Source organism: Misgurnus anguillicaudatus, chromosome 24 (assembly GCF_027580225.2).
Source record: "Misgurnus anguillicaudatus chromosome 24, ASM2758022v2, whole genome shotgun sequence".
In the NCBI taxonomy this organism is placed as follows: Eukaryota; Metazoa; Chordata; class Actinopteri; order Cypriniformes; family Cobitidae; genus Misgurnus; species Misgurnus anguillicaudatus.
In genome coordinates, this window is record NC_073360.2 from 7,445,880 (window position 1) to 7,473,447 (window position 27,568).

Genomic DNA, 27,568 nt, shown 5'->3' on the forward strand with positions numbered 1-27,568 from the left:
AGTTATTTCATATTATATATGACCCTGTCTGTGAAGAGATTAGGAGCTTAAAGGCGGAGTCCACGATGTTTGAAAGCCAATGTTGATATTTGAAATCACACCAACAAACACGCCCCTACCCCAATAGAATCTGAACCTTCTGTTGATAGACCCGCCCCACACATACGCAACCCGGCATTTGATTTGATTTGATTGGCTATAAGTGTGTTTTGGTAGTCGGCCCGTCTCCTTTTCCAACGCGTTTTTCAAAAATCGTGGACTCCGCCTTTAAAAGTTTAGAAAGCTGGACCTCTATGCCAGAAGACGGTGGTGACAAATGCAGTACATCGCTGATCTGCATGTTGATACGCTCATTAGGAATGTTTCTTCCACTTATGCCAGGACGACAAAAGTGGTCTTGTTTCAAGCCTAACATCTGTCCTGGAACCTCATTTATTAAACTTTGTGTAGATTTCATCCTTAACTTATTCCTCGACAGCCATTTTTTGAAAAGTTGCCCACCAGCATTTTTTTGTGATTTTCACAAAAGTTTCACAAAATGCCTTCCAGAAAAAAATTCTTCTAAAAATATATAAACATACAAATACAGTATATCAAATGAAAGACAAACAAATAATAAACAAACAAACATAATGGTAAAAAACCTTTCATCCTATCTATATTTTTTCTCTGCTCTCTTAAATAGGGATGTTTTTCTTTAAAATACAAATTATTTAGCAAAAGGCTGAAATAATTGCATTTTTGTAAGAAATTTTGTTAGAGATCAGAACGATTATCAAAACATACAAAGAGTTTAAAATTAATAAATAAAGTTTTGGCTTCAGTTTTTCCATAAAGTAGGGACAATCGTGGTATTGCAGATATAGAAATTCATCAGGAACACTTTTATATGCAAATGTTTTCTCTTAAAGGAATAGTCTACTCATTTTCAATATTAAAATATGTTATTACCTTAACTAAGAACTGTTGAATCATCCCTCTGTCATCTGTGTGTGTGCACGTAAGCACTGGAGCGCGCTGCTACGCTACGATAGCATTTAGCTTAGCCCCATTCATTCAATGGTACCATTTAGAGATAAAGTTAGAAGTGACCAAACACATCAACGTTTTTCCTATTTAAGACGAGTAGTTATACGAGCAAGTTTGGTGGTACAAAATAAAACACAGCGCTTTTCTAAGCGGATTTAAAAGAGTAACTATATTTTATGGCGTAATAGCACTTTTGGGAGTACTTCGACTCGCCTGAAAAGTCTGTTCCCCTTCTCACTCTCATAATGGGAGAGGGAGGGTGTTACTGCGCCGAGTCGAAGTACTCCCAAAAGTGCTATTACGCCATAAAATATAGTTACTCTTTTAAATCCGCTTAGAAAAGCGCTATGTTTTATTTTGTACCACCAAACTTGCTCGTATAACTACTCGTCTTAAATAGGAAAAACGTTGATGTGTTTGGTCACTTCTAACTTTATCTCTAAATGGTACCATTGAATGAATGGGGCTAAGCTAAATGCTATCGTAGCGTAGCAGCGCGCTCCAGTGCTTACGTGCACACACACAGATGACAGAGGGATGATTCAACAGTTCTTAGTTAAGGTAATAACATATTTTAATATTGAAAATGAGTAGACTATTCCTTTAATTGACGAGATAACTGGTCAATGGCGGGAAAAGAGTTAAAGTGTGTGCATGCATATGAGACAGATTTTGCGTACACAAAACGTTTTTTTTATAAAACCATGCGTAACCTAGAAACTGCCCAAAATTCCCTTCCCAGTCAGTGGAAAACACAGTGTGCACAGTGTTGGGGGTAACGCATTACAAGTAACGTGCATTACGTAATAATGATGTAATAAGAAATAAGAAAATGTAACACAAAAGTAACTAAAAAGTAACATAAGCATTACTTTCCATGAAAAGTAACTAAGTAACGCAATATGTTACTTTTTTGGGGAGTAACTTAACATTGTAATGCATTACTTTTAAAAGTAACTTTCCCCAACACTGACTGTGCATACGTGCATATCCCTCTCATCTCCTCCCCAAAACAACCATAAATGGAGCTCACTACGACTATGCATATCATTTCAATATGCATTTTTTCATCCAAGTGACGGTACATATTACAAAGAAAATAGGTGCATAAACATTCCTTTCTACCAGTTGCAGTTAGAATACTAAATGATATGTGGAGGCTTTGAAAGAAACGTTAGGAGCAGAGCCGATCCTGGCCTCCCTGGGGCCCTAAGCAAAATTCTGCTAAGGGGCCCTCCTACCTGACCCATGAGCCATGGTACCTGACCCGGGCCGTGAGCCATGACCCATGAGCTTTGCCACACATTCACACTTGACACCCCACTGCTCTCACTACATACAAAATATGGTTACTACTATAAATCACACTCTTAATTGTAGTAAAAACTGAGTTTTTTCTTGATATCAAAAATCCATATCATGCGAATGTATAAAAGCTAAAATGGCTTGCCATACTGTATAAATGTTTATAGTATGCATAAGAGCAATACTTAATCTCTGATGGTTATTATTTACTGAGGGATGGGCATTCATTTTGACCTGGCTGGCATTACTAGCCTGGCTCCGCCCTCCTACGTGCTTCCACTTAATTTTCATTTCGCTTCAGTACTACGTCTGGGCCTGCTGTGTAGAGTTTTGTTTTCTCCTGCAAAAATCTGCAGGTCCAATCAGCGAACAGATGGGGGTGGCTAAGAACGATAACGTTGAGGTCGTGTGTCAGTTTGAGTTGTAGTTCAGTAATGGCAGCGAAGAAAGTGGACCCTCCTTAACGGAAGTAACGCTTTGCAATGGAGCGTGGCCAGACTCTCTGTACAAATGAAATGAATGTACGAGAGTCTGGTTGGACCAGGCTATGGCATTACACCCATTCCAATGTAAATCCATTATTTTTTATATTGTATTAAAATTGTCTTTTTGTTATCACGCTATTTTTGTTAATGTCCCCACACAGATGTTGCTGCTGGGAAGCGCGCATGTCATTTCGTGCATGATTGCACGCGCATATGAACGCATATTTATGCGCGGCTCGGTTATTGAGCTGCCGTTTATAAACACAGTTGCCCTTGGGCATTTATTCACGTGAATATTCACGCAATAAATTGTTGTGTAACAGACAGACTAAGATCTGCACTGGCAAAACCTACATAGCTAATTTAGCAAGCCAGATAGGGAGAGACAGAATCACATCAACTTAAAGGCGCTCTAAGCGAATCTGTGTGACGTTACTTTTTGTTGATGTTTGAACTGTTTTCAAACAAACGGAGCGTAGCTAACTCCTCCCCCTCCCTTCCATGCTTTCATGAACTCGCCCGGCCCCCACCACCGAATCCTTCTTGTCGTTTATTGGCTGGAACACTTTGTTATCGTTTCTGTTTGTAGGTTTGGCCACTTTGTTTTTATTGCAGTTTGTGGAGCCTGGGCTGTCTACAGAGATCGCGTTTTTTTACAGTTTGATCAGCGGACAGGCAGCAAGAAGATAGTGAGGAGATGTTTGCTGTATGTAACAAAAAATGTTTTATGGTCTAAAACGCGTGAGCACCTTTAACTTTACTGTTTGCTCTTGCTGACATGATATCCAACTTGAAGAGAACACAAGTTTACCTGATTGCTGTTCTCGCATTTCACTCTCATTTTGTTTCCTTTTTCTTTTTTCATGGCCAGATGGATAGCTTCGCTTCATATTGTCATCTCGGTAAACAGTAACATGCGTGCTGTAAAATGAGGCAGAGGGAGGCGGGGCCTTTACGTAATTTGCGGGGCCCTACGCAGCCTGCGTAGTAAGCGTATAGGGCCGATCGGCTCTGGTTAGGAGTGAGACTGGTCTGAAATTAAGCATTAAGTGTTGTTGTTTTTATTTTAGCAATGGGTTTACCTGAGCCTGCTTTAATGAGTAATGTATGTGTACTTGAATGTAGCACATTATAAAGTTATGTCTTAAACGCCAAATTTGAAATGGCCAAATAATGCGTTATATTTTGTTGTATTTCATGCTTTTTTATTTGTTTCAGTGCAATCAGAAAATTATTATGATCGTGAAGAGAGTGTCAAAAACTGTCCCACTTCAGAATCCATCATTGGTGGCACAGTAGAGTATTCCAATAATGGTGTTGTGGGGAGTCTGCTCGTTTATCATTGCAGTGATGGGTTTGAACCTTATCCAGTCAGTCAAAAAACCTGCAACTCTAATGGAGAATGGGAGCCTAAGGGTTCCAGGATCAAATGCGAAGGTAAACCTTAAATTGTTAGTTAACAAATTAAATGGATGAACAGATAGACATACAGTGGAATATAGTAGGAACATTTATTTAAAGGGGTCATAGCATGAAAATCTGACTTTCTATAACTGAGTCCTCAGTGCTTCTATCAACCTAGAAAACTGATTATGGTGATCAGTGTTTGCATAACACCTAAATTACACATCAGCTTATTTGCATTTAAAAGGACACACCCAAGAAATTTGCATTTAAAAGGACACACCCAAGAAATTTTCACACCTACAAAGTGGCATTTTTAAAATGCTATAATAAATTATCTGTGGAGTATTTTGAGCAAAAATTTCTATTTTTAGATGCATGTAAAAATGTATAAATATATAGTGACATTCTCACTTTGCATCCAGCATTGTGCTGCAATGGAAAACATGTTCATGTGCCCTACAATTGCGATGACTATGAAACAAAAGTCCTTGTGTGTTATAGAGAGCAATGATTATGGCGATTACGAGGAGCCACAGAGGAACTGCTCTTTGGATGAGTCCATTAAAGGAGGTAACACATCCTACTCCAACGCGGGACTAGGGGGAAGCATTTTAACTTATCACTGCAAGGCAGGAGAATACCCTTTTCCCACATCACAAAGAGTATGCGAGAAAGACGGGCAGTGGTCGGTACTGAGACTCCCAGGTGGGAAGAGAGTAGTCAACGCTGTGTGCAAAGGTACGCTCTCATATTTCACTCACTTTTCCATTATTGGGCAGAAAAGTTCTGAACACGGCAAGGGACGGCTCCTATAGCACTTCCAAGAAAAGATCAAGAACCGAAAAGCCAGATGGGGAAAAAGCACCAGATGAAAAGAATGATAAGAAATGATGTTCATATTATAAGCAGCTATGGTTCTGTCCCACTCTCAGAGGTCCTTTGCCCTGCACAACTTCAGCTTGATAATGGACAGATCTGGCCCAGGAGACAGTGGTTCAAAGTTGGAGAGCAGCAAACGTTTTCATGTCATGAAGGGTTTGATTTGTTTGGATCTGCTCAGCGAAACTGCACTCAGTGGGGTGGATGGACCGGTACTATACCAGTCTGTGATGACCACTGTAAGTATTAAGAAATCCTAGTGCCCACCAGGCTGGGTACTAGGCTTACCGGTACTTGTAGAGCAGTCAGGAATTTTGGGTGGGCATCCATAACACTCAATGTAAAATATATATAAAACACATCTGAAGGTTTTACTTTATTTGTCCCCCTCAAACAGAAAATACGTAATTCATATTCTGTGTCTTATCAATGTTGGCAAGGGCAGAGGGAATTAAAGGCTATAGGAGACTTCTTCTGAAGATTTTTTTGCAGAGTACCAGCTGCCCCCGACCGAATTATAAAAGTTTTTAATGTCAACATTGTATAGATATAATAATGTGGTAATGACGCTCAATATGTATGGCAGACTCTGGTGATGTCATTTAACTACCTGACGTGACAGTCCCATAGGACATATTTTCATTAATGTCTAAAATATCACAACAAAGCATAACGCTTTAAATAATCTATTGATGTGAAGGGTAAGTTTATATAGGGTTTCTGATATATATTTTAAAGATGCGTTTTCTTTAAGTTACCATCTTAGAGAATAGTAGTACTTTTTTGTGAGTTAAGGAGACCTCCGACCTTTGTGTAAAACAACCAGACATTGGTGGGCGGGATCTAATATAAATAGCATTTATACACACATGTGTAAAGAGACACTTATTTTTTATGCTTTGCTGGAGATTTTTTGGTAGGGGCAGAGGGGATATCTGGGGGGGGGGCAATGCCCCTCTAGCCCTCCCGTAGACCTGGCCTTGGTGCCCACTATATTTAATTCATCTATTACTCAAGTTAACCAAATTCTGATTAAAAGTAAACTGAGTTTCAGAACATGAGAGAAATAATTGGGCTTAAATAGGCTGGGGAATTGAGGTTAACAAGAAACCGGTGTGAATGATGGTTTTTGCTATAGTAGTGCTATAGTCTTTTCCCTTTAGCCACAACTGTGAATAATAGAGCTAATGAGTCCGCGCAAAGGATTATGGGAGATGTAGTGTAGAATAGTATTGAACCTCTTAAGCACTCATTATAGTTCTGCGTAAGTTCTACTCTATGAGTCCGTGCAAAGGATTATGGGAGATGTAGTGTAGAATAGTATTGAACCTCTTAAGGGCTCATTATAGTTCTGCGTAAGTTCTACTCTATGAGTCCGTAGGAGATGTAGTGTAGAATAGTATTGAACCTCTTAAAGGCAGGATAGGCAGGAATTATCTAAAAAACGTTTTCCAAATTTGTTTAAACTGTCTTTATATACCAAATACATAAGTAAAATGTAAGTACTCTGAAAAAGAGAGTATAAAAATCGAGTGTCTGTAGACCTCTCACGACTGTTTTAAACACAGCTAATTATTTCCATTCGGGACGAAACAAATGATTGGCTTTCACTCTCTCTCGCGACCATGGCACCACCCCTGTTTTAAACACAGCTAATTTTTCCATTCACTCCACCCCCTCCCTTCTGGGTTTCTTCTAAAGCCACGCCCCAAAACACAAGAACGCGCAACGTTTATTCCTTTTTTGCCTTGTTTGCCTTCGCTGACTGCATATGCAGGTACTGTGAGTTCTGAATGCTCATTCTCTGCCGTACTTTTGCTCTTCCTAGAGTGCCTCGTGCACGTTCAACTCAATCGGGTGTGCGCAAGTATAGGCAGATCAGGTAGCAACAGGGGTGGTGCCATGGTCGCGAGAGAAAGTGAAAGCCAATCATTTGTTTTGTCCCGAATGGAAATAATTAGCTAAAAACAGCCGAAGAAACAGCCGAAGAAGGCGCTTGGTCAGTAAACCCTCCAAAGAAGCAGCAGTTTGTTGATTTGAGAAGATTAGATGAGAGGGGTTCTAGGGGACCAATCAAAGCTCTTGCAGTCCGCGTAGAACGGACGCGTTGTTTTACAATTTTGCAGAGGTGCACGTCAGGCTATGAATAGTCTACGACGTAGCTATGGCGTAGAACCTACGTACGACTATATCGCACTTAAGAGGGAGTACCCTCTGGTGGAGCATGATGGACATTACAAATAAAATGCTACATTTGCATGGCTAAAGTTTGCATGTTTTAATAAAATGTTCAAATCGCTCTTTCGGAATTCGTTCTGGTTGTTTAGTGAAATTATTTGTTTAAAGGACAATTTGCTCACAAATGAGTCATTACTAATTCTCATTAAACATAAAATTCTTACAGGAGCAAATTATTCTGAATTATTCTACTGTGTCAGCTATGTTTTATAAGGTGCTTGAAGAAACGTCAAGTTTAAAGTTGATACCTAAATTATACATACACAAGAACCCCATGCTTTTCCTTTAGGTCCTGTTTTCTGCTAAACTTTGGAAAAATTGCTTTGAAGTGAAGTGAATAGATGTGTTCAGTGTAATTGGCATTATTTATAATGAATGACCTTGTTTCTATGTTAAATATTAGTCTTATCAATATATTTTTTGGTGGACAATAAAGACATACAATACAATACAATACAATATTTTTCTGGTCTTGTTCTAGCTGAAGACTGCAAAAATCCAGGCTCCCCTCCAGGGACCTTTCGCTCTGGGAAACACTTTCGTATTGGAGACAGTGTGAGGTATCATTGCCAGTTAGGTCTGGATTTGCTTGGCTCGACTGAGAGACAGTGTTTGGACTCGAGGGAATGGAGTGGGGTAGAGCCAAGCTGCTATGGTCAGCCACAATAAAATAGGTGTGTTTTGTCCAGGACTGACACAACATAACTTAAACTATGACATTTTTTCTTAAGCCCAGTATTCATATGATCCTCCAGCCATAGTAGCTCAAGTCCTGGGTGGATCTATGTCTGCACTTATGAATGTTTCTTTACCAGAGTTTAAAAAGAAAGGTAAACTCAATGAAAGGTCATTAAAAGCTATTCATCAATTTTTTATTATTATTTACTATAATGTTGTTTCTTGTAAATAACTAGGGCCATCCTTTGGTAGGAGTCTTAAAGTTGCAGAAGTTCGTCTGAACATCTTCATTCTACTGGATACATCAGAAAGCATTACACAGAAAAGTTTTCAGCAAGCAAAAAATGCCACTATTAAACTTGTCGAGAAGGTTTGTTTATGTGTACCTACAAAACCTCAAAGTTTAGATAAATGAAGGTATAATAATTTACTTTAAAATAAATAAAAGTTTGCATATAATCCTTTAAATATAACTGTGCTCATTTCAAGCATGTAAGTTCTTCCTGTAACTTCCTAAAGTATCAAAAAATAACCAAGCACTTAAAAGTCAATAGGGTACGTGTTTGCATTTACACAGAAGGCATGCTGGCAATTCTGGGATCAAAGCAGGAAACCAAGAAAATGTTCCTAGCACACCTATAACTACATGGTGCAAAAGCAGCTATATGTTTGAAATAGTCTTTATAATTCCATAAATATACTTTTGTTTTTAACGTTAACATGTTAACAGTATTTTATTGGCTTTCAGTCATTTAATCTGAAGCAAGTCTTGTCTATCTTTCAGCTTGACAGCTATGAAGTCAACATGAACTTTGGCATCATCTCATTTTCCAGTGAGCCTAAAGACATCGTATCCATCACAGACATCAACAGTGGCAATTTGGATTATATCTTGATGAAATTAAACGAGTTTAGTCATGAAAGTAGGTTTATTGTAATGTTTTAAGCCATTGTTTCATTTACAGTGTTTTCTTAGCTCTATTTCATCAATTTCATATGAAATTATACTACTAATTTCAGTCCATGCCGAAAAGAAAGGAACCAATTTAGCTAAAGCCTTGGATAGCATCTACAATCATCTTGTGTTGTTTCGAGAGACCAAAAGAAGTCACTTCAATGAGACTCAGAACATCATCATCATTGCAACTGATGGTAAGATAAAGGAAAGGTCACATATTAAACACCTCTTAAAAAACTTTATTTTGTCAATTACAGAAAACAGTAGTCTATAAGTAAAACTTTTGTGTTTTAATGCTAATATGGTGGCATCCCAGTACTAGATATAATATAAGCATAACTGGATCATTGGTCTTGAGGGAATTCTCATTCACACAAACTCATAGCAACAAAAATGTTTATACGAATGAGGGTGTTTTCATGTTGGTGTGCACCATGGTGCGACCTTGGAGCGCACCAGATTACATTGTATAATTTTTCATTTAGTTCAGTTCGTGTTCCCATATGTTGTTTTTACAGTTTTTCCATAACAACCAGCCTGACACGGAGAGCGAAGCTAGCAAGATATAGAGATTAATGATGCACGTCTTTGTGAAGTTTCTTTGCTTTAACTCGAAATTGCGCAACTGATTTGTTAAAGCCCTTCTCACGGAGCCGTTGGTTAAAAATTTCGTAAATGTCACTATGTGTGTGTGGAGGACAGCTATGCATTTATGAAATCATCAGCTCAAATCTCCAGGAGACAGCGAATCTCTGCAACAGAACAAGATTGTCCAGTTTGTTGTTTACCCACAATATAACATCCGGTTCACTTCACGATGGGAGCCCAGTGACTCAAAAAATGTGGAGAACATGAGATAAAGAGCCCCAAAATGTGTTTACTGCTCCCCCTTCTTGCAGTTTGTTTGACTGTTGCCATAGCATCTAGATTTACAGCTGATTTAAAATCTGTGATTTGCCAAGCTGTGGCTCATAGACTGCTTGTGATAGACTAATGACAAACTAGTTACTAACACAAAACATTAAATAAAACATCTACTGAAGGACTAATTTTGGTTTTGTTTTCCTGTGTCTCTAGGTCACTCTAATATGGGACCAAAACCACAAATCGTTTTAAATAAGATCCGGAGTTTGTTGGGCTACAAATACAGCAAAGAGCACACAAAGGAGGATCTCCTGGGTTAGTCTCATGATACATTACACATGCAACACTTGACTGCTGCTGGATGACGTGTGAAAGAACTCTTTAATATGAATAAGACAAAATTGCTCTGTTTGCTGTGGAGACAATTTGTAAGATGAAAAAGTACAGAATGTCACATTTGATTAACATTTAATTATGTTTTAACACACACACACACACACACACACACACACACACACAACACACACACACACACACACACATCACACATCACACACACATGTTGGTGTATGTGGTTTATGGGGACATCTCCATAGACGCAATGCATTTTATACTGTCCAAACTGTTATATTCTATTCCCCTAACCTACCCCAATCCCTAACCCCAATGTCACAAAAACCTGTTGCCAGTCTTTAATCTATGAAAAACTACCATTTAGTACGTTTTTTTAGCTTTTCCGTTTATGGGGACACTCTCCGTATCCCTGTAAACCATGTTTATAGCATAATAAACATGTCATTATACACTATTCATGTCCTCGTAAACCACATAGACCAACATTTTTTGAGTCACTGGGCTCCTATCGTGAAGTGAACCAGATGTTATATTGTGGGTAAACAACAAACTGGACAATCTTGGTCTGTGGCAGAGATTCGCTGTCTCCTGGAGATTTGAGCTGATGATTTCATAAATGCATAGCTGTACTTCACACACACAAATAGTGACATTTACGGAATTTTTAGCAAACGGCTCCGTGAGAAGGGCTTTAACAAATCAGTTGCTCAAAAACACTGGTATTCCTATCTTTGTGGGGACATTTGGACACACACACACACACACACACACACACACACACACACACACACACACACACACACACACACACACACACACACACACACACACACTTTACCCAATACTAATGTTTTTTGCTAGAGGTCTTATAGAGTTCAAACAAATGGTCTCTACCCAAAATGACCCAAATCACTTTTTACCCGACGTGCATAAATCATTTTTAAAAGAAGACCCGACTCGATAAAAAACCCAAGCAAATTGTCCTACCCGGACAAGTGGCAATTTTTTTTACCCAACTGCACCCGAATGTAAACGCCACCGACGTGTGTGCAGTCTGCAGCCTCGCATGCACCAGTCTGGCAGAAAGTAATCCCAGTGGCCTTGTAACCAATTTGGTTATGTTTTAGGCTTAAGTTTTTGTTTTTGTCTGGTTTTTCTCCTAGGATTTTCTTCTCTGTCCCACCTGCCATCATTTTAGCATCCCCTAGTCTTGTCACCAGTCCACACTGCTCTTGTCACGAGTGACTATCGGGGCGGAACCAAAGGTTGGAAGAATAGTTCCGCCCGGACCGATGTACCCAAACACCGGCCCTTCCGGGTTACCCCGGGCAACAAAATCAGCGGAAACCAGCGACAGGTGAGAGCGTCGGCGTGGCGAACGCTGATTGGAGGATTTGAAGGAAGAGGAGGTATATATGGAGCATGTGAAACGCAAGATGGCGTGCATTGTTTGTCCCATTGTTGACGGATGTTGAAGTGGGCGTTGTGGCAAGTGGCGTTGATGTGGTGAAGTGGACGAAGGGGATTTGAAGAGAGAGGATCTGTTGGAGAAAACGAAGACCGAGGAACTAGTTATGGAAACAGGTTTGGAAGAAAATACATCTTATTAAAGCGGGACATGTCCACTTGTATGTACTTATCTGCATTGAAGGCCATTACGAAGTACGATCTTTGGCGGAGAGTGTGCACAGCTTGGTGACTTCTTGGGAGATCGGTGGAGGAAAGAGGACAACCCTGAAGGGGAGAAGTAACCGTTAACAGACTGTGAGTACCAGTGGCCCATTTATTTACCCTGAAAACTTTACAGTTACAGACAGTCACTATTGTGTGAAGAGTGTGTTGTTGTATAGTGGCCCTACCGTGCAAACCAAGCCGGTGGGTGAGCCAGTGATCAGAGGACACCTGGAGCGTTGTGCGGGGACCCATGTCATCCGTCCAGGGCGCCTGTGGCCGCGAGTGTAAACACCTTTCCCCCAGTAAAGTTTATTGACCCAGTGTGGAGGTATGGGCCCTATTTTTCACTAATAGAAGTGTGAAGTGCCGTGTGTGAGTGTGCATTATTGACGTGTGTGCACCTGAAGCATATGCAGTGCTGTGCCGTGTCTCCTGTCGCTCAAACCGTCCCTAGGGCCTCCCAGTTGCTGTGAGGCACACCGTGGAGCTGCTGGGGCATGATTATCATCGTGGACGTACCTGCTTATTTCCCCCGCCTGCGTGTCCTGGATCTGTATGTGGTGGAAACGACCATAGTGGAAATTACGGTAAGTAGAAGAATTGTGGAGATACCTACTGTCGATTGTGTGCAACCCTGTGCGGGAAGAGAAAGCCCAGCCGCCTGTCTCACCAGTGTAGGCATTGCATTGTCCTCGAGGAAGGAGCAAAGTTGCCAGGTCCGTTACGGACATCGTCTCGCAGTCCCACCTGCTTCTCGCCGCGGACCAAGGTCAGGTGATGTACATCCTTTCGTCACCTAAGCTGTCATACTTGCTTGTGTTGTGTCTAGAGTGAGAGGGGAAAAGTAAAGCTAAGAGTCATACTTACCTGAAAAACCTGTGGAAATAGAACCTAAAGCAAAAGCATACGTACCGGAACCTTCTTGTTGACACAGATCTGCTCGCCATTGGGTTACAGAGTCAAAGCTAAGAGCTATATGCCCCTGAACTGCCTTGTCATTACAGAACCGCCCGCCATTGAGCCGCAGAGCCACGTCGGAGCCCGAGCTAAGAGCCACATGCACCAGAACTGTCCTGTGATTACAGACGCTGTACGCCATTGAAATGCAAAGCTAAGAGCTATATGTGTCTGAACTGTCTTGTTGTTACAGAGCTGTACGCCATTGAACTGCAGAGACACTCCAGAGCCCGAGCTAAGAGCTACACGATTCCGACCCGTCTTGTACTTACCGAAGTTGTATGCCCTTGAACTGGAGAGCCACATCAGAGCCCGAACTGAGAGCTAAATGTACCTGAACCGCCCAGTCGACCGTCGAGTCATCCCAGAGTGAGTAGGAGCTAAACTTACCTGAGGAACTGCAACCGTTCTGTTGATTTGCCGAGCCACCCTAGAGTAAACGAAAGTTGACCCTACCTGAGTAAACCGCAGGCCCAGTCTCGCATGCCGAGCAAAGTCCCTGTCCACCTGGCACATCCACAGGCCCAGGAGAGTGACGCCCTCGAGGTAACCTGCAGGGTAAAGTAGAGTGGTGGTCACTACAACAGCCTGCCCTCGCAACTCTCCAGTGCTAACGAGAGGCCTTGCCACGCAGTGAGTTTTCCTCTAACCTGTCCCTCGTGTGTATGTGACCACTGTAGATACCTGGTACGGGAGTGGACTTCCACTGGCTGTGGACAGAGCAACTGAAGGAATACTGAGCAGGTAGTTGCCACAAACCCCTTTAAATCCCTTAACTACCCTTTGTTCTGCCTCCAGGAGCCAAAGAGGGCACCACGGGTACAAGGACCAAGTTGAGGAGCTCCGTCTCCCCCCCCCCCTTTCCCTGCTAAGCAGTGCCTGGCCCGGCACTTGGCCCCTTACCCACCAAGAGTCTGTGGAGGACAGAAGGAGAGGCCCTTTTAAATGTTCCCCTTTTTCCCCTGCTCCAGAGCATTTTAAATTATTTAAATAAAATTTGTTTTAACTTTACTCACCTGTTTCGTCTAATTGGTCATTGGGGTGCTTTTGGGGACCTCCTCGAGGTGGAACGCACCGGAGGGGCATTTAGTAGCCCGCTCCGACTGGTAACACTCTCCCTATGTTCCCACCTTCTCTACTATCCATTATGAATGTTTTTGGGCAGTGTCACATACACACACACACAAGTGTATGGCTCTTATCTGCTACGGTTTATTATGAGCAACAGTTAACACATCCGACACATGTGTAAGTCAGTAAACATCTGCGACACACTCTCCAGTGCAGTCGCCTCTTGCATTACGTCATACACCCAAATGCCTTATGGGTAATGTAGTACATCCCAACACATCTCCCCCCCAACAGAGATACATTTTAAAGTGCAGAATGCAATCTTCATTTTAACAAAACTATCCCCACATAACTCAGTTAATATCAGTTAACTTATGAACCATAACTAAAGGGAAAGTGCATTCAATAAACAAATTACTGTGGCTTGTATACTGTTGAACTTCAAACATTTTGCTCCACATTAAGAAATCTGAAATGCCAAAAACATTAACAGGAATGCTGTTTCATAAACATCTAAATACATTGAATACCCTTTAGCCATTATCAGTACTTTCTGACTTTTTGTCTCCCTCCACTTCTAGCAGTTTTATTAACCTGCCACTGGCAGTTTGGCAGTTTTATTAACCTGCCACTAGAGGTCATTTTAGAACCAGGAACAGAGTCAGGTGGAATTTGCTCTGCATTTATAACAGGAACAGAATGCTCCTGTGTGTTTGTGCAGGTGGTTTGGGTGTAGAACTGTCCACATTATTCTTTCCAAAATCAGTTTCTGTGGGCTCTACCAATTGGAGGTGACGCCTGTTACGTCTTAACACAGCTCCACTTTGTGTCTGAACAAGATAGGATCGTGGCTCCTTTGTTTTCCTCACCACTGTTCCTGATGTGCACCATGCTTTCTCCCCATCCAACTTTAAGAGAACTTGATCACCTGGGTTTAAGCAGGGAAGCGTACGAACAGAATGTCTTTTGTCAAAGAAGTGTTTGTAAGCTGCTTTAGCTTTTTTGTCCTTTTCCAATACCCGCTCAAAGCTGATATGGCGTGGACGCAAAGTCTTCTCAAGGACAGGCAGTGTAGTGCGAATTTGTCGTCCCAGCATCAGCTGAGCAGGGCTTGCACCAGTGGCAGTAATTGGAGTGGCTCTGTAACTCAAAAGTGCCAATTGAGGGTCAGGTTGACGTAAGATATGTTTAGCTGTCTTGACAGCCCACTCAACAGTCCCATTTGACTGTGGGAAGTGTGGGCTGCTAGTAACATGTTGGATGCCCCAGCTATTACAAAAGTCTGCAAAGTCCATGCTGCTGAACTGGGTACCATTATCTGAGCGTAACTCATGCGGAATCCCACACCTAATGAACATTCCTTTTAGCGTAGTGATCACACTGCGGCTGCTAGTGAGGCTTAAATGTGCAAGTTCAATGTCTCTAGAATAGTAATCCACGACCACTAAATAGTTCTTACCTCCATATTCACACAGATCCGCTCCTATGGTGTGCCAAGGAGTGGGAGGAAGTGGAGTGGTAATGAGGGGCTCTTTCCTCTGAGTAGGTCTGTGCTCATGACAGAAGGCACATTGAGAAATTGTCGTCTGAAGATCTTTTCCGATGCCAGGCCACCAGACTGACATTTTGGCCCGTTCTCTGCATTTATTTAGTCCCAAGTGACCCTCGTGCAAGCGAACAAGAATCTCTCGCCGTTGTGCAGTAGGAACCACAATCCTGTCACCATGTAAAAGCAGACCCTCGGCCCTGCACAATGATGCCCGTTCTGCATGGTAAGCCTTAAGCTCCGATGGCACATGGTGTGGCCAGCCTTCATTAATGAAACGCATTACTTCCCTCATAGTAGGGTCTGTGGATGTGGCCTCACGAATGGCGTCCAGCTTTGCCTCTGATATTGGCTTAGATTGAATCACAGCCTCCACATAAGCACGCACATCACCTTCAGTATCAGGAACTCCTGTTCCAGTTAAGGGGTTGCGCGACAGCGCATCGGCCACGACAAGTGATTTTCCTGGAACATGTACTGCTTTGACATTGAAACGCATCAGGCGCATCAGCAGACGTTGGCAGCGCAGAGGTGTTTTGTCCAGATCATAGGTGTTAATCAGGGGGACCAATGGCTTATGGTCCGTTTGCAGTGTAAACTCAGCGAGACCCAGCAAATAGCACGCAAGCCGCTCACATGCCCAGACAGCAGCGAGGCATTCCTTTTCGATTTGAGAGTATTTTAACTCAGCACTTGACAGGGTTCTGGAGCAGAAAGCCACCGGAAGTAGTTTATCATCATGGATTTGCAGGAGAGTGGCGCCCAGTCCGAAACTGCTGGCATCTGCAGACACAATGGTAGGTTTTGTGATGTCATAAAAAGCTAAAACCGGAGCTGAAGACAGCATTGTCTTTATGTTGTCAAAGGCCTGCTGTTGTTGTGTGTCCCACAGCCATGCAGAATCTTTCTTTAACAGTTCATTGAGTGGGTGCAGCACCGTCGACAAGTCTGGAAGAAACTTTCCAAGGTAGTTGACCATACCTAATACCTGTCTGAGTTGGGTGAGGTCTTTGGGGCATGGCAGGTCTGTAATTGCTTTCACCTTGTCTGGATCAGGTTTTACTCCATCCCCACTAATGATGTGTCCAAAGAAAACGATTTCTTTCTTACTAAAATGACATTTGTCTTTGTTGAGCTTTAATCCAGACTCCTGGATTGTCTGTAAGACTGCCTCCAGATTCTTATCATGTGTCTCTTGGTCTCTGCCATACACCAGAACATCGTCCATGACTACCACACAGCCTACATGTCCCTCCAGTAGCTTGGACATTTCCCTCTGGAAGATTTCCGGAGCTGATGTGATTCCAAAGGGAAGTCTCTGGAAACAAAATCTGCCTCTTGGAGTGATAAATGTTGTGAGTATTGAACTACTGTAATCCAACGGGATTTGCCAAAATCCTGAGGAAGCGTCCAACGTTGAAAAAACTTTAGCTCCTGTCAGTTTTACGGCAACATCCTCCAAAGTGGGCAGTATGAATTTTTCCCTCTTCACAGCTTTGTTGAGGCGCTTCAAGTCTACACATATCCTGACATTCCCATTTTTCTTTACTACTGGGACCATTGGGGCACACCAATCTGTAGGCTGAGTGACTTCTCGTATTATCTGCATAGACTGCATCCTCTGTAGCTCTTCATCTACCTTTTGCATTAAGGGAAAGGGCACCCTCCTTGGTGTAGCTAAGCTATAGGGTTGTACATCAGGCTTAAGTTCAATTTTTATTGGTTTACAGTTCAGAAAGCCAATTTCTCCAAAAAGTTCAGCATGAATGTGATCTGCTCTGGCTACTAATCTCATAGCACAGGCTGCACTTCTGCTGAGAAGGTTGTGTGTATAACGTCCATCCACTACATAAATCCAAAACTGATGACGAGTTGTGTTTCTTTTAGTCTCGGCTAAGAATTTTCCTATTGTTTCCACATTGCCACCAGGACTGTTAGGTCAACGGGGGGCGCTGTGGGAGCCCTTGGTACGTCTCCTTGGACATAATTGTGATGTCAGCCCCAGTGTCTATTTTGAAAGATACCGTTTTACCGCACACTGGAAGACTTACCAGCCAATCAGACTCTGAATCACTTTTCTCAATGCTGCCAAGAAAATATGCCTCACTGTCATCTTCTTCTTTATATTGCAAGTGTACAGCTCTCACAGCTTTGCTTTGACAGGCAGCAGCAAAATGTCCCAGTCTCCTGCATTTGCGGCATTGTTTATTATATGCGGGGCACTCGCGTGGCCTATGACATCTATTACAGCGTGAACACATTTTCTCTTCTGTCTGCTTATCCCTTTGCTGTCCTGTATTGTTTGTTCTCTTACCAGCCTTATAGTGTTTAACTCCTCTGGACCGCTGCTGTAATGCAGCCACTTCCGCAGACATCACCACAGCCGAGTTTTGTGTTTTTATGAGCTCTGCCTGGCGGGCCATCTGCACTGCTCTCTCCAGTGTCAATTCGCTTTCCATCTGAAGCCTTTGTGACACTCCCCGGTCTGCTATCCCTATAACCAGTCTGTCTCGAATGTGTTCGTCTTTCTGTGCTCCAAACTCGCAATGTTCCGCCAGCTCATATAATCCCCTCACAAAAGCTTCCACTGATTCACCCGTCTTTTGCATACGTTGATGAAAACATGCGCGTTCATGTATAACATTCCTGCGAGGTATGAAATGGTCGTTAAACTTTTCCACTACCTTCTTATAGTCGCTGGAATGGGAAGCCTCTGTGAACCGAAACGAGGTGAATATTGTCTCCGCCTCCGTCCCCATGGCGTAAAGCAGTGAGTTAACTTGCACATCACCTTCCTCTTTGTCCAACTTAGTTGCGATCCGAAATCGTGCGAAGCGTTGGATCCACAGAGGCCATGCGGAGGGCTGGCTGAAGTCAAACGCCTCCGGGGCTTGAAACATTGACATCGTCGTTTATTTAGTGAAGCGGGTACGACGCACTTCTGACACCATGTCACATACACACACACACAAGTGTATGGCTCTTATCTGCTACGGTTTATTATGAGCAACAGTTAACACATCCGACACATGTGTAAGTCAGTAAACATCTGCGACACACTCTCCAGTGCAGTCGCCTCTTGCATTACGTCATACACCCAAATGCCTTATGGGTAATGTAGTACATCCCAACACAGGCAGTGGTTCTGTGGAGGCTTGGTCCATACTTCACTGTCAGTCCCCTGGAACACCCCTGGCACGGGGAAGGTTTTTTGACTTTGCTATGTTTACCTGTTTATAGGGTTGGGGGATGTCCCCTCAATTGGCAGTTGACGATGGTTACGTTAAACCATCGCGATGGACGATGATATCGTTAGGCAGGGGGTATTTTAACTTTCCGTTATTACATAATTATTATTCGTTATTTTACTTTATTACTTCCACTTAAGAAGAGTTGTGCACTTTTCATTTTAATATATAATTTTACATAAATACTATTTTGTACTTAAAAGCTATAATTTCGTTCTTTTATAACCCAACTAATGACTCTTTCTAATAGGATGCACATAAAGGTAAAAAGTGGCTTCATTCCGCTTAAGAAGAGTTGTGCACTTTTTTAAAAATATCTCTATACATAAATATTCTTTTCTTCTAATTAAAAGCTATAATTAATTATTCTACTAACCCAATGACTCCTCCGCGCTTTCCAATAGGTTGCACATAGACTAAATATCTGTGCATATATCTGCCACCAGTACTCCGTCAAAGCGGGTCTTCAGCAACGCGGGGAGCAGCCAGCACTTCAATCCACAGCTAATTAAAAACTAGACAAAGTGAACAAGTTGGTATTTTTGGCCAGAAACATCGAAATTTAAACATGGTCTGCGTATGTAAATCCCGCGTTTCGGTCGGAGTGTTGTTCCCGTTTTCTTGTTCTTGGCGTTCGGTGAATAATATCTTAAACTGCCGCTTCAGTGCAGTATAGCCTCATAGCTATGTAACAATGAGCACAATTTCCCGAGACACTACAATAGGCTACTAATAAATGATTAATATGGGCTGTTTTCTTGTACAAAATTAATTATTTTAAGATAAATGTACAACATGTAAAAAGACAAGATTCTAGCAATGTCAAGATCAAATGCCTGACAGGATATTTTCACAGACAAACACACGTCACGTCTCAGGCATAGACTACAGTATTTAAAATAGCATATATGCATTAGTTATATTTTCAATTTAATTTATAGAGCAATTCCCGCAAAGATTTTAGGTTAACTATAGTCTATAGAAGAGAGTTAGTGTATGTCGACTCGCAGCGGAGTAGAGAGGGGGCTTGGCATCACGATGGTGTCTCTCCATCGTGATGTCAGTCAACCATCACAGTGGACGATGATATCGTCCATCGGCACAACCCTACCTGTTTATTAATAGTGTAGTTGTGAATTGCCATGCAACTGAGCAACCCTCAACACGAGTTGAATGATGTCCGTTCAGATTGTTGACCTCACTGCTCAGATCCATGAGCTCAAGAGGGAACAAGCCTCAAGATTGCATAGACCACTCCTTGTTGCAGCCCCCCAACCATTGGTCAACAGTCCACCTTGCTAGCATAGTAGTCAGGCGTTCTTCCTATAGTCAATGCACGGAGCCTTGCAGACGCAATCTTGTGTCTCGGAGGGGCTAAGATTACGTTTGTCATCCCCCTGCTGAATAGTAAGGCCTAGTATTGGGGTTCCTCTGGCCCCCTTCTGTTCAGGACATTAGTGACCACCTTGCCTTGAAAGAGGCTGCAATGTGAGACATGTTCTGCAAAGGAGGGACCAAAGACAAGTTTCATAATGTGATTGCCACATACAACCTCCAGCCCATCTTCTACCACCAACCAGCTAATTTGCCACTTTTTGGAGATTCTTCTCTTTGTCAAGCTGAAAAAGTGCATTCACATTAGGGTTTATTATCTCATCCGATACCACCAAGTTTTGAGCCATCACCAAGTTGCCAATTCCAGACTTTTGCAAAGCATTGCAATTCCGCGGCTTGGCCAGCTTTTACCACCATCGCCATTTGAAATCGGCAAAGAGCTGGGTTGCTGCAGGCTGCTTGATTGTTTATACCTTCGGTACTCATGTGCCATTTTGGTTGGCACCCCAGGTGCAGAAGGAGATGGCGGGTCCCAGCCCAGAGCATTTTTGACCACTTTGACCAAGAATGTCTTCTAGCAGCTTGGGCTCTGCTAAACAATTTAAGGCTCTGTTCATACAAACAGAAAAAAATCCTATTTTTGTACATGGAACTGGTTGTTACTCATAGTGACACCAATATAAAAGATACATTTATAATTTTTTTGTTTGTGTCAGATGTTAAGACGTGGATATGAACTCATGAAACACATCAAATGCTTTTAATCAAAGCAACTCACAGTGCATTTTACATATACATTATTTGAGTAGATGCATTAAGATCTTTCCACATGTAACATGCGCTGTAACAATTTAAATGGTCTGTTTATTGAAATTAGAAATAGGAAAAAATGATTTATCCTGCAATGTGAACAAAGCTCATTGTTGTCTTGACAGTTGTGTACATTTGTTTGTTCCACAGATGTTTATGTGTTTGCTGTGGGAGATAAAATAAATAAAGAGGAGCTGAACACCATTGCCTCTTGCAAGAAACATGAGAAGCATATGTTTGTTCTGAAAACCTATGACCACTTAGGATCTGTGTTCAACAACATGATCAGTAAGTAAACTCAACAACTCAACTCAACTTAGAAAACAAGCAAACACATGCACTGCAGTTATGAACACACGCCCACAATTCAATTCAATTTTATTTGTATAGCAAGCGTATTAATAATGTATCGTATACAAGAGGGTGCTAAGTTAAGCCAATGTCGGCTGACTCCCCTGGGTTAAAAACCCCCTAGGAGAAAAACCTCCTGACTTTTTTTTAGCCTGAGAGGAACAAAAAATCCTAGGAAGAAAAAAAACTATATATATATATATATATATATATATATATATATATATATATATATATATATATATATATATATATATATACTGTATATATATATATATATATATATATATATATATATATATATATATATATATATATATATATATATATATATTTAAACGGATAAGGAGATTAAACGGGTTCCGTCTGTGGTCATTGGTCAGGCATCGGCTGGGCATCACGTTGAAGGACGGCCAGTAGATCAGTGGTGTTGACCTCCACGGCAGAATAGGAGCCATTCGCATAGGAGCCATTCGCATGTAATGCAGTGTAACACAGTGTTGTGTTTTACAGTTTTTTTTTCGATTGCTAAAATACTATAACCAAGCTTTTGAACTAAAATTTCAAAACCATAATGCCATTTTTCAAGAAGCACAATCATTTTGTTGAACTATAAATGCTACTTTCCTGCTTTAACACATGAGTCAGATTTGGTTAACTTTTACTTCAAAACTCTACACACAAATCCCTACATTTCTCAGTGACATTACACCATGTGGTTATATGGAAAGCACTAGCATTCAAAACTGTTCACTCAAGTCAGCACAGCTTAGGCTCAATTAGCAAACAATTACCAAGGTGGAAACACAAAAAGTCAAAATTGAACACACATAAATCAGATCCTTCAACAGATAGATAAAAGGGTCTGAATCAGTTCACTGAGCTTTGGAACAATGGATCCACAGAGAAATTAAGGAATAGGTTGAGGAGAAGGAGGAGGAAGAGGAGGAGTGAGAGGAAGAGGGAAAGAAGGAGGACGTGGTGAAGGAGGAGGAAGAGGACATGGTGAAGGAGGGGGAAGAGGAGGGGGACGTGGTGAAAGAGGAGTAGGGAGACAAAGGGCATAGGGGACAAGCAGTCTCAGATGAAATTTAAGCCACTCTAGCTGACCATGTCCTTGTCCATGGTATGACACTGAGAGAGGCTGAGCATGGAGTAAAGCCTAATTTGAGTCGCTTCACTGTTGCCTTCATCTTCAGAGCCTTCAGAGAGGAAAACAGATAGATGTATGCTAATGCATACATTGATTGTGTCTTTTTTGGTCATGTGAAAAGGTTTTTTAGAGGGAGAACCACAAGCAACTTAACAGTTTGGGATATATTGTTTTGAATTTATTGCACCAGTGTGTAATACTATGTTGTAGTGTGTGTGTTTTTGAAAGCTTGTGTGTTGTCTGAGGGAAATTGTTGGTTTTTAAGTAAGTGAATGGTTTTGAGTTGCTGCTTCTAAGTTTGACATAACAAAGGCGCTGTCTGAAGTGAAGGTGCTGAATTATTTGGGACCGATTGCTCAGGAATCGATTTTCCACTTCACGCGAAGGTGCATTACGGCGTTAAGAAAGACAACACGTTCTTGTCATGACACAGGTGGAGTGACAGGACGCAAACGCAGAGTTCAAAATATAAATAACATTTAATGATAAAACTGGAAATAATAACACGAGGAGTAACAGGTAACCAAACACAGGAACATCCAAAACAGGGAACAGACATGGTTGCAATGACAATGATCCGGCAATGAGTTTGACACAAACACTGGTATAAATACACAAAGACTAATGACACACAGGTGGAATGAATGATGTGATAATTAACAAGTGTCCAGGTGATGACAATATAGAACAGAAACAAATCTAGACACGGATCACCGTGACATAACCCCTCCCTCTACGAGTGGCTACCAGACACTCACATAAACACAAATCAAAAACAAAGTCTGGTAGCGAGAGTCCAAGCGAGGGGTGGAGGGCTTGGGGACCCTGGCGAAGCCGGCAGCCGCCGGGATGAGACCAACAGGACGGTTGGCCGGACTGCGCCAGGAGAACCAGAGCGATCGCTCCGAGAACCGAGGCAGACGAATTACCCCCCTCCTGGGAATCGTCGACGATCAGATGCCCCCGGAAATCATCTCCCATCCCCTCGCGGAAACGGAGACCCTCGCTCGGTAGCCACCCCGGGGAAATGATCGGGCGTGGTCCGTTCCGGATCCCCCTGCGAGCAGGATGGTGGTCCTCCGAGGGACCGTCGACGACGACTCAACCGTTGGGGGACCGCCTGGGCCGATCCTCCTCCCGCAGGCCCGCAGGAGCGAGCGATCGCTCACGGTGGTCCCCAAGAGACATCGGGGCTGATGACCGAACCCCGATGTCACTACTCCCCCTCGACGAAACTCCTGGGGGAGCCGCCCTCCGTGAACCTGCTGCGTCCAATATGGCCAGATCATTCTGTCATGACACAGGTGGAGTGACAGGACGCAAATGCAGAGTTCAAAATATAAATAACATTTAATGATAAAACTGGAAATAATAACACGAGGAGTAACAGGTAACCAAACACAGGAACATCCAAAACAGGGAACAGACATGGTTGCAATGACAATGATCCGGCAATGAGTTTGACACAAACACTGGTATAAATACACAAAGACTAATGACACACAGGTGGAATGAATGATGTGATAATTAACAAGTGTCCAGGTGATGACAATATAGAACAGACACAAAACATGACACAGATCACCGTGACAGTTCTATGCAAATGAAACATTACTCAAATTATTCCAGTAACATTTATTTAAACATAGTTTAAGTTATCCGTAAAATTAATTAAAACTATTAATTAAATTATCAAATTGTCTGTAATACAGGTAGACAAACCAGGTATCCCTCGCTAATCATCCACCGTCCTTATCCCGTTGTGCCACTTGTGCCGCTTCTTGACATGGGTTTAACAACAAAAATTATGTAATACATTTTTATATTAATGGTAAGGTACTTTGCAATCAGAATTGATTGGCAAGCAGCTGCAGTTACTTCTGTTTAATGCAGTATTGATTGCCATTGGTTAATGTTTTTAATAAAAAGCAACCTATCTACAATGAACAGAGAGAGAGAGTTAGATAGAGAATAAGGTCCAGCAGCTCCATAATGAGTTGTCTTGAGAGGCGACATTTTTTCTAATATAGACACGTCAGGCAAAATGTTAAAAGAGCTTAAGTTTTGCAGAATAAAAAAATTGGCATGGACTAAAAGGCTCTGCGGCCGGTGTTGTGTTGAAGTCTGTTCCCCCTATATTTCCATTTACCCCGGATTTCCACCGACTGCGGAGCGGCTGCAGATCGGCTCCGCTGCGTTACGGCTCCGCACTCCGCGGTCTGCCAATACCCACCGGATCCGTATTTGTTGCAGAGCGGCTGAAGTGACGAGGACCCGTGAGTTCTCGCAAATTCACATGAAGATCGCGTGATATCTAGTTCTGTCTCCGCCCATTATGACGTTAAATTATGACGTTATTACAAACCAGCCCAGATCACAACACGAGATCTCGCGAATTCAGGTATGATCACGCGATAAAGTCATGGCTCCGCCCTGCGGAGCTGTCCGGCATCCGTCAAAAATAGAAGCTCTGCGTATTTGTGCCGGAGGGCTGCGGATGGCCGGAGCTGTGGCTTCGGAACGCAGTCAGTGGAAATACACACATTGACTTGAATGGAAACCGATTGACTCCGCCGCCGTTGCGCAGCGGATCCGCAGCTTTTCCGCAGTCGGTGGAAATTGAGGGTTAGTGTAGTTTTTTTATAGCGTTTTAATCACATACGTTTATTCTTTATATACATTCAGAGTTTTAATGGCTACTGAGATGTATGTGTGCATTTATGTAATGTATCTTTATTGTTCTTAATGGTAAGTCAATTATTTTTACAGTATGAATCATATTAAATGTATAATATATATTTATTATGTATGCAAACATAGCATTTTAAAAACAAACAGTAGAGAAAAAAAAGAAAAAAAAAACAGGCTATATGTTTAAAAACATACCCTAATATAAAACTGTCAAATGTATGAAATAATTAATAAATTGTATTATAGAATACATGATATATTTCAGTATAACCAATTCAAATCTTTAATCTTTCTAAATAAATTATAAACGTAATGGTAACACTTTACAATAAGGTTCATTAGTTAACATTAGTTAACTACATTAGTTAACATTAACTAATAATGAACTGCACTTATACAGCATTTATTCATCTTTGTTAATGTTAATTTCAACAATTACTAATACTTCATTAAAATCTTGTTAACATTAGTTAATGCACTGTGAACTAACATGAACAAACAATTAAAAGCTTTATTTCTATTAACTAACATTAACAAAGATGAATAAATACTGTAACAAATGTATTGATCATGGTTTGTTTATGTTAGGTAATACATTAATTAATGTTAACTAATGAACCTTATTGTAAAGTGTTACCAACGTAACATGATGAAAACACTATAAGAAACATAAAGGGAACAGACTTCGACCGCAAACAAACTTCGACACAACACCAGCGCCGTCTTTGATTCATTAGTTCTGATACCAAATAAAGTTCAACTGCATAAATAGTCCTGTATCCATTGCAAACATATTTTATTATAAGTCTTAAAATGTCCATAGGATAAAATCATTGATGAGCCACAACATTGTCAACATTATACCATAGTTTGACTTGTACTGCGCTGCGCTGATTTCTAAAGACTGCTGCACAGTGGCAGCGACTAGCGTCTTGGGCTCAAACAACGCTAAGAGAGAGCTTATGAATGGTCCAGACAAACCTTACGAAAATGTGACTTACAGAAGATATAATTAGCATACCAACGTGTCAGGAATCGTGCCATAGGGTTAAGAGAGAGGTTAATGAATAGGTTAAGAACTACTTAGCGATAAGAACGTTTTGAGGACCCGGGCCCTGATCTTCATGGTTATCTGATACATGTTTCATCTAGGACAGGTCTTAAAGAGTGCTAATAAATCTTTAGTGGTGAAAATTATTGTTCTGGCGTATCGGTAACATGTTGTGGACTTTATGATCCTATCTAAAAGTATGGTGTACGAGACAAGGCTGTGGTCTGAAACAGCATCGCTCTGAGGTGATATTTTGATGTCCCAAGTGACAGAATTAAGTCTAATTTGTGTTTACGGGTATGTGCGGGCCCTGACACATTTTGAGTAATACTGAGAGAATTTAGAACATCTATAAACGCTAGTCCTAACGCATCTTTTGGGTTATCAACGTGGATAATAAAGTCCCCATCGATAAGAGCTTTATCTACAGTGACTACTAGCTCAGACAGGAAATCTGCAATTTCTTTAAGAAAGTCTGTGTGGTGGCCCTGGAGGTCTGTAGATCGTAGCTAGCACGAAAGAAAGCTGTTTGTTGTTATGATCGGTTATTTCTATATTTACAGTTTTTCTCGGTTGCTTAAACACATTTCTTGAAACTATGCCTCATATTCTCAAAACAGTAAACACAATTTTATAACATCTCACACAATTATCCAAATATCCTATTTTCAGGTCGAAATGAAGCTCTACACTCAAAACCATTCACTCTTACTGAAAAACCAAACTTTTGACTCAAACCAGTGCCTAACTACAAGTTTAGTTTTGCACAGGAACTTTTTTTATTTGTACATAAATGCTATATCAATGTTAGTGACTTCTAAGTCCCCCCTCGCCTCGGTCCCTGGGTACCCCTTACCCCCCCCCCCCCCCAATTCGGCACCCCTGCACACACACACACACACACACACACACACACACACACACACACACACACACACACACACACACACATTCTGGTTTCCATGTTTTGTGGGGACATTCCATAGACGTAATGCATTTTATACCGTACAAACTGTATATTCTATTCCCCTTACCTACCCCATTCCCTAACCCCAACCATCACAGAAACCCTTCTACTACTTCACATTTTCAAGAAACATTATTCTGTTTGATTTATAAGCTTGTTTCCTCATGGGGACATCAAAATGTCCCCACAAGGTCACAAAAACACTGGTATTCCTATTTTTGTGGAGACAATTGGTCCCCACAATGTGATAATTACCAGGTACACACACACACACACACACACACACACACACACACACACACACAGAGCAGTGGGCAGCACTCAGGGAGCAGCTGGTGGGTATGGTACCCATATGTTTTGTGTGTGTGTTATAACCAAAACTGCAAAAAGTGTAGTCGTAAAGAAAAAACTGGTCTGACCCACTACTCTGCTACCAGGGGGCTTAAATCATGGGGTCAGTGCTCATTAACAAAGTTCATTACAGTCATAAATTAGTTTATAAGATTTGACAGAAATG

The 27,568-nt window shown here is 41.6% G+C and overlaps 1 protein-coding gene across 2 annotated transcripts in view; it reads left to right on the plus strand.

Annotated features, from left to right (window-relative positions):
* LOC129437571 (complement C2) overlaps nucleotides 1-27,568 on the plus strand; it is a 139,090-nt gene that overhangs the window by 1,033 nt on the left and 110,489 nt on the right. The window contains exons 2-11 of one of the 2 annotated variants that reach the window (XM_055195774.2): nucleotides 4,038-4,256; nucleotides 4,728-4,964; nucleotides 5,159-5,344; nucleotides 7,825-7,998; nucleotides 8,075-8,173; nucleotides 8,258-8,391; nucleotides 8,806-8,944; nucleotides 9,042-9,173; nucleotides 10,057-10,158; nucleotides 20,989-21,126. The exons of the other annotated variant lie outside the window; for it this stretch is intronic. Coding sequence (XP_055051749.2) covers nucleotides 4,038-4,256; nucleotides 4,728-4,964; nucleotides 5,159-5,344; nucleotides 7,825-7,998; nucleotides 8,075-8,173; nucleotides 8,258-8,391; nucleotides 8,806-8,944; nucleotides 9,042-9,173; nucleotides 10,057-10,158; nucleotides 20,989-21,126 — 1,560 coding nt within the window. The remainder of the gene's footprint in view (nucleotides 1-4,037; nucleotides 4,257-4,727; nucleotides 4,965-5,158; nucleotides 5,345-7,824; nucleotides 7,999-8,074; nucleotides 8,174-8,257; nucleotides 8,392-8,805; nucleotides 8,945-9,041; nucleotides 9,174-10,056; nucleotides 10,159-20,988; nucleotides 21,127-27,568) is intronic. 2 annotated transcript variants of the gene reach the window in all.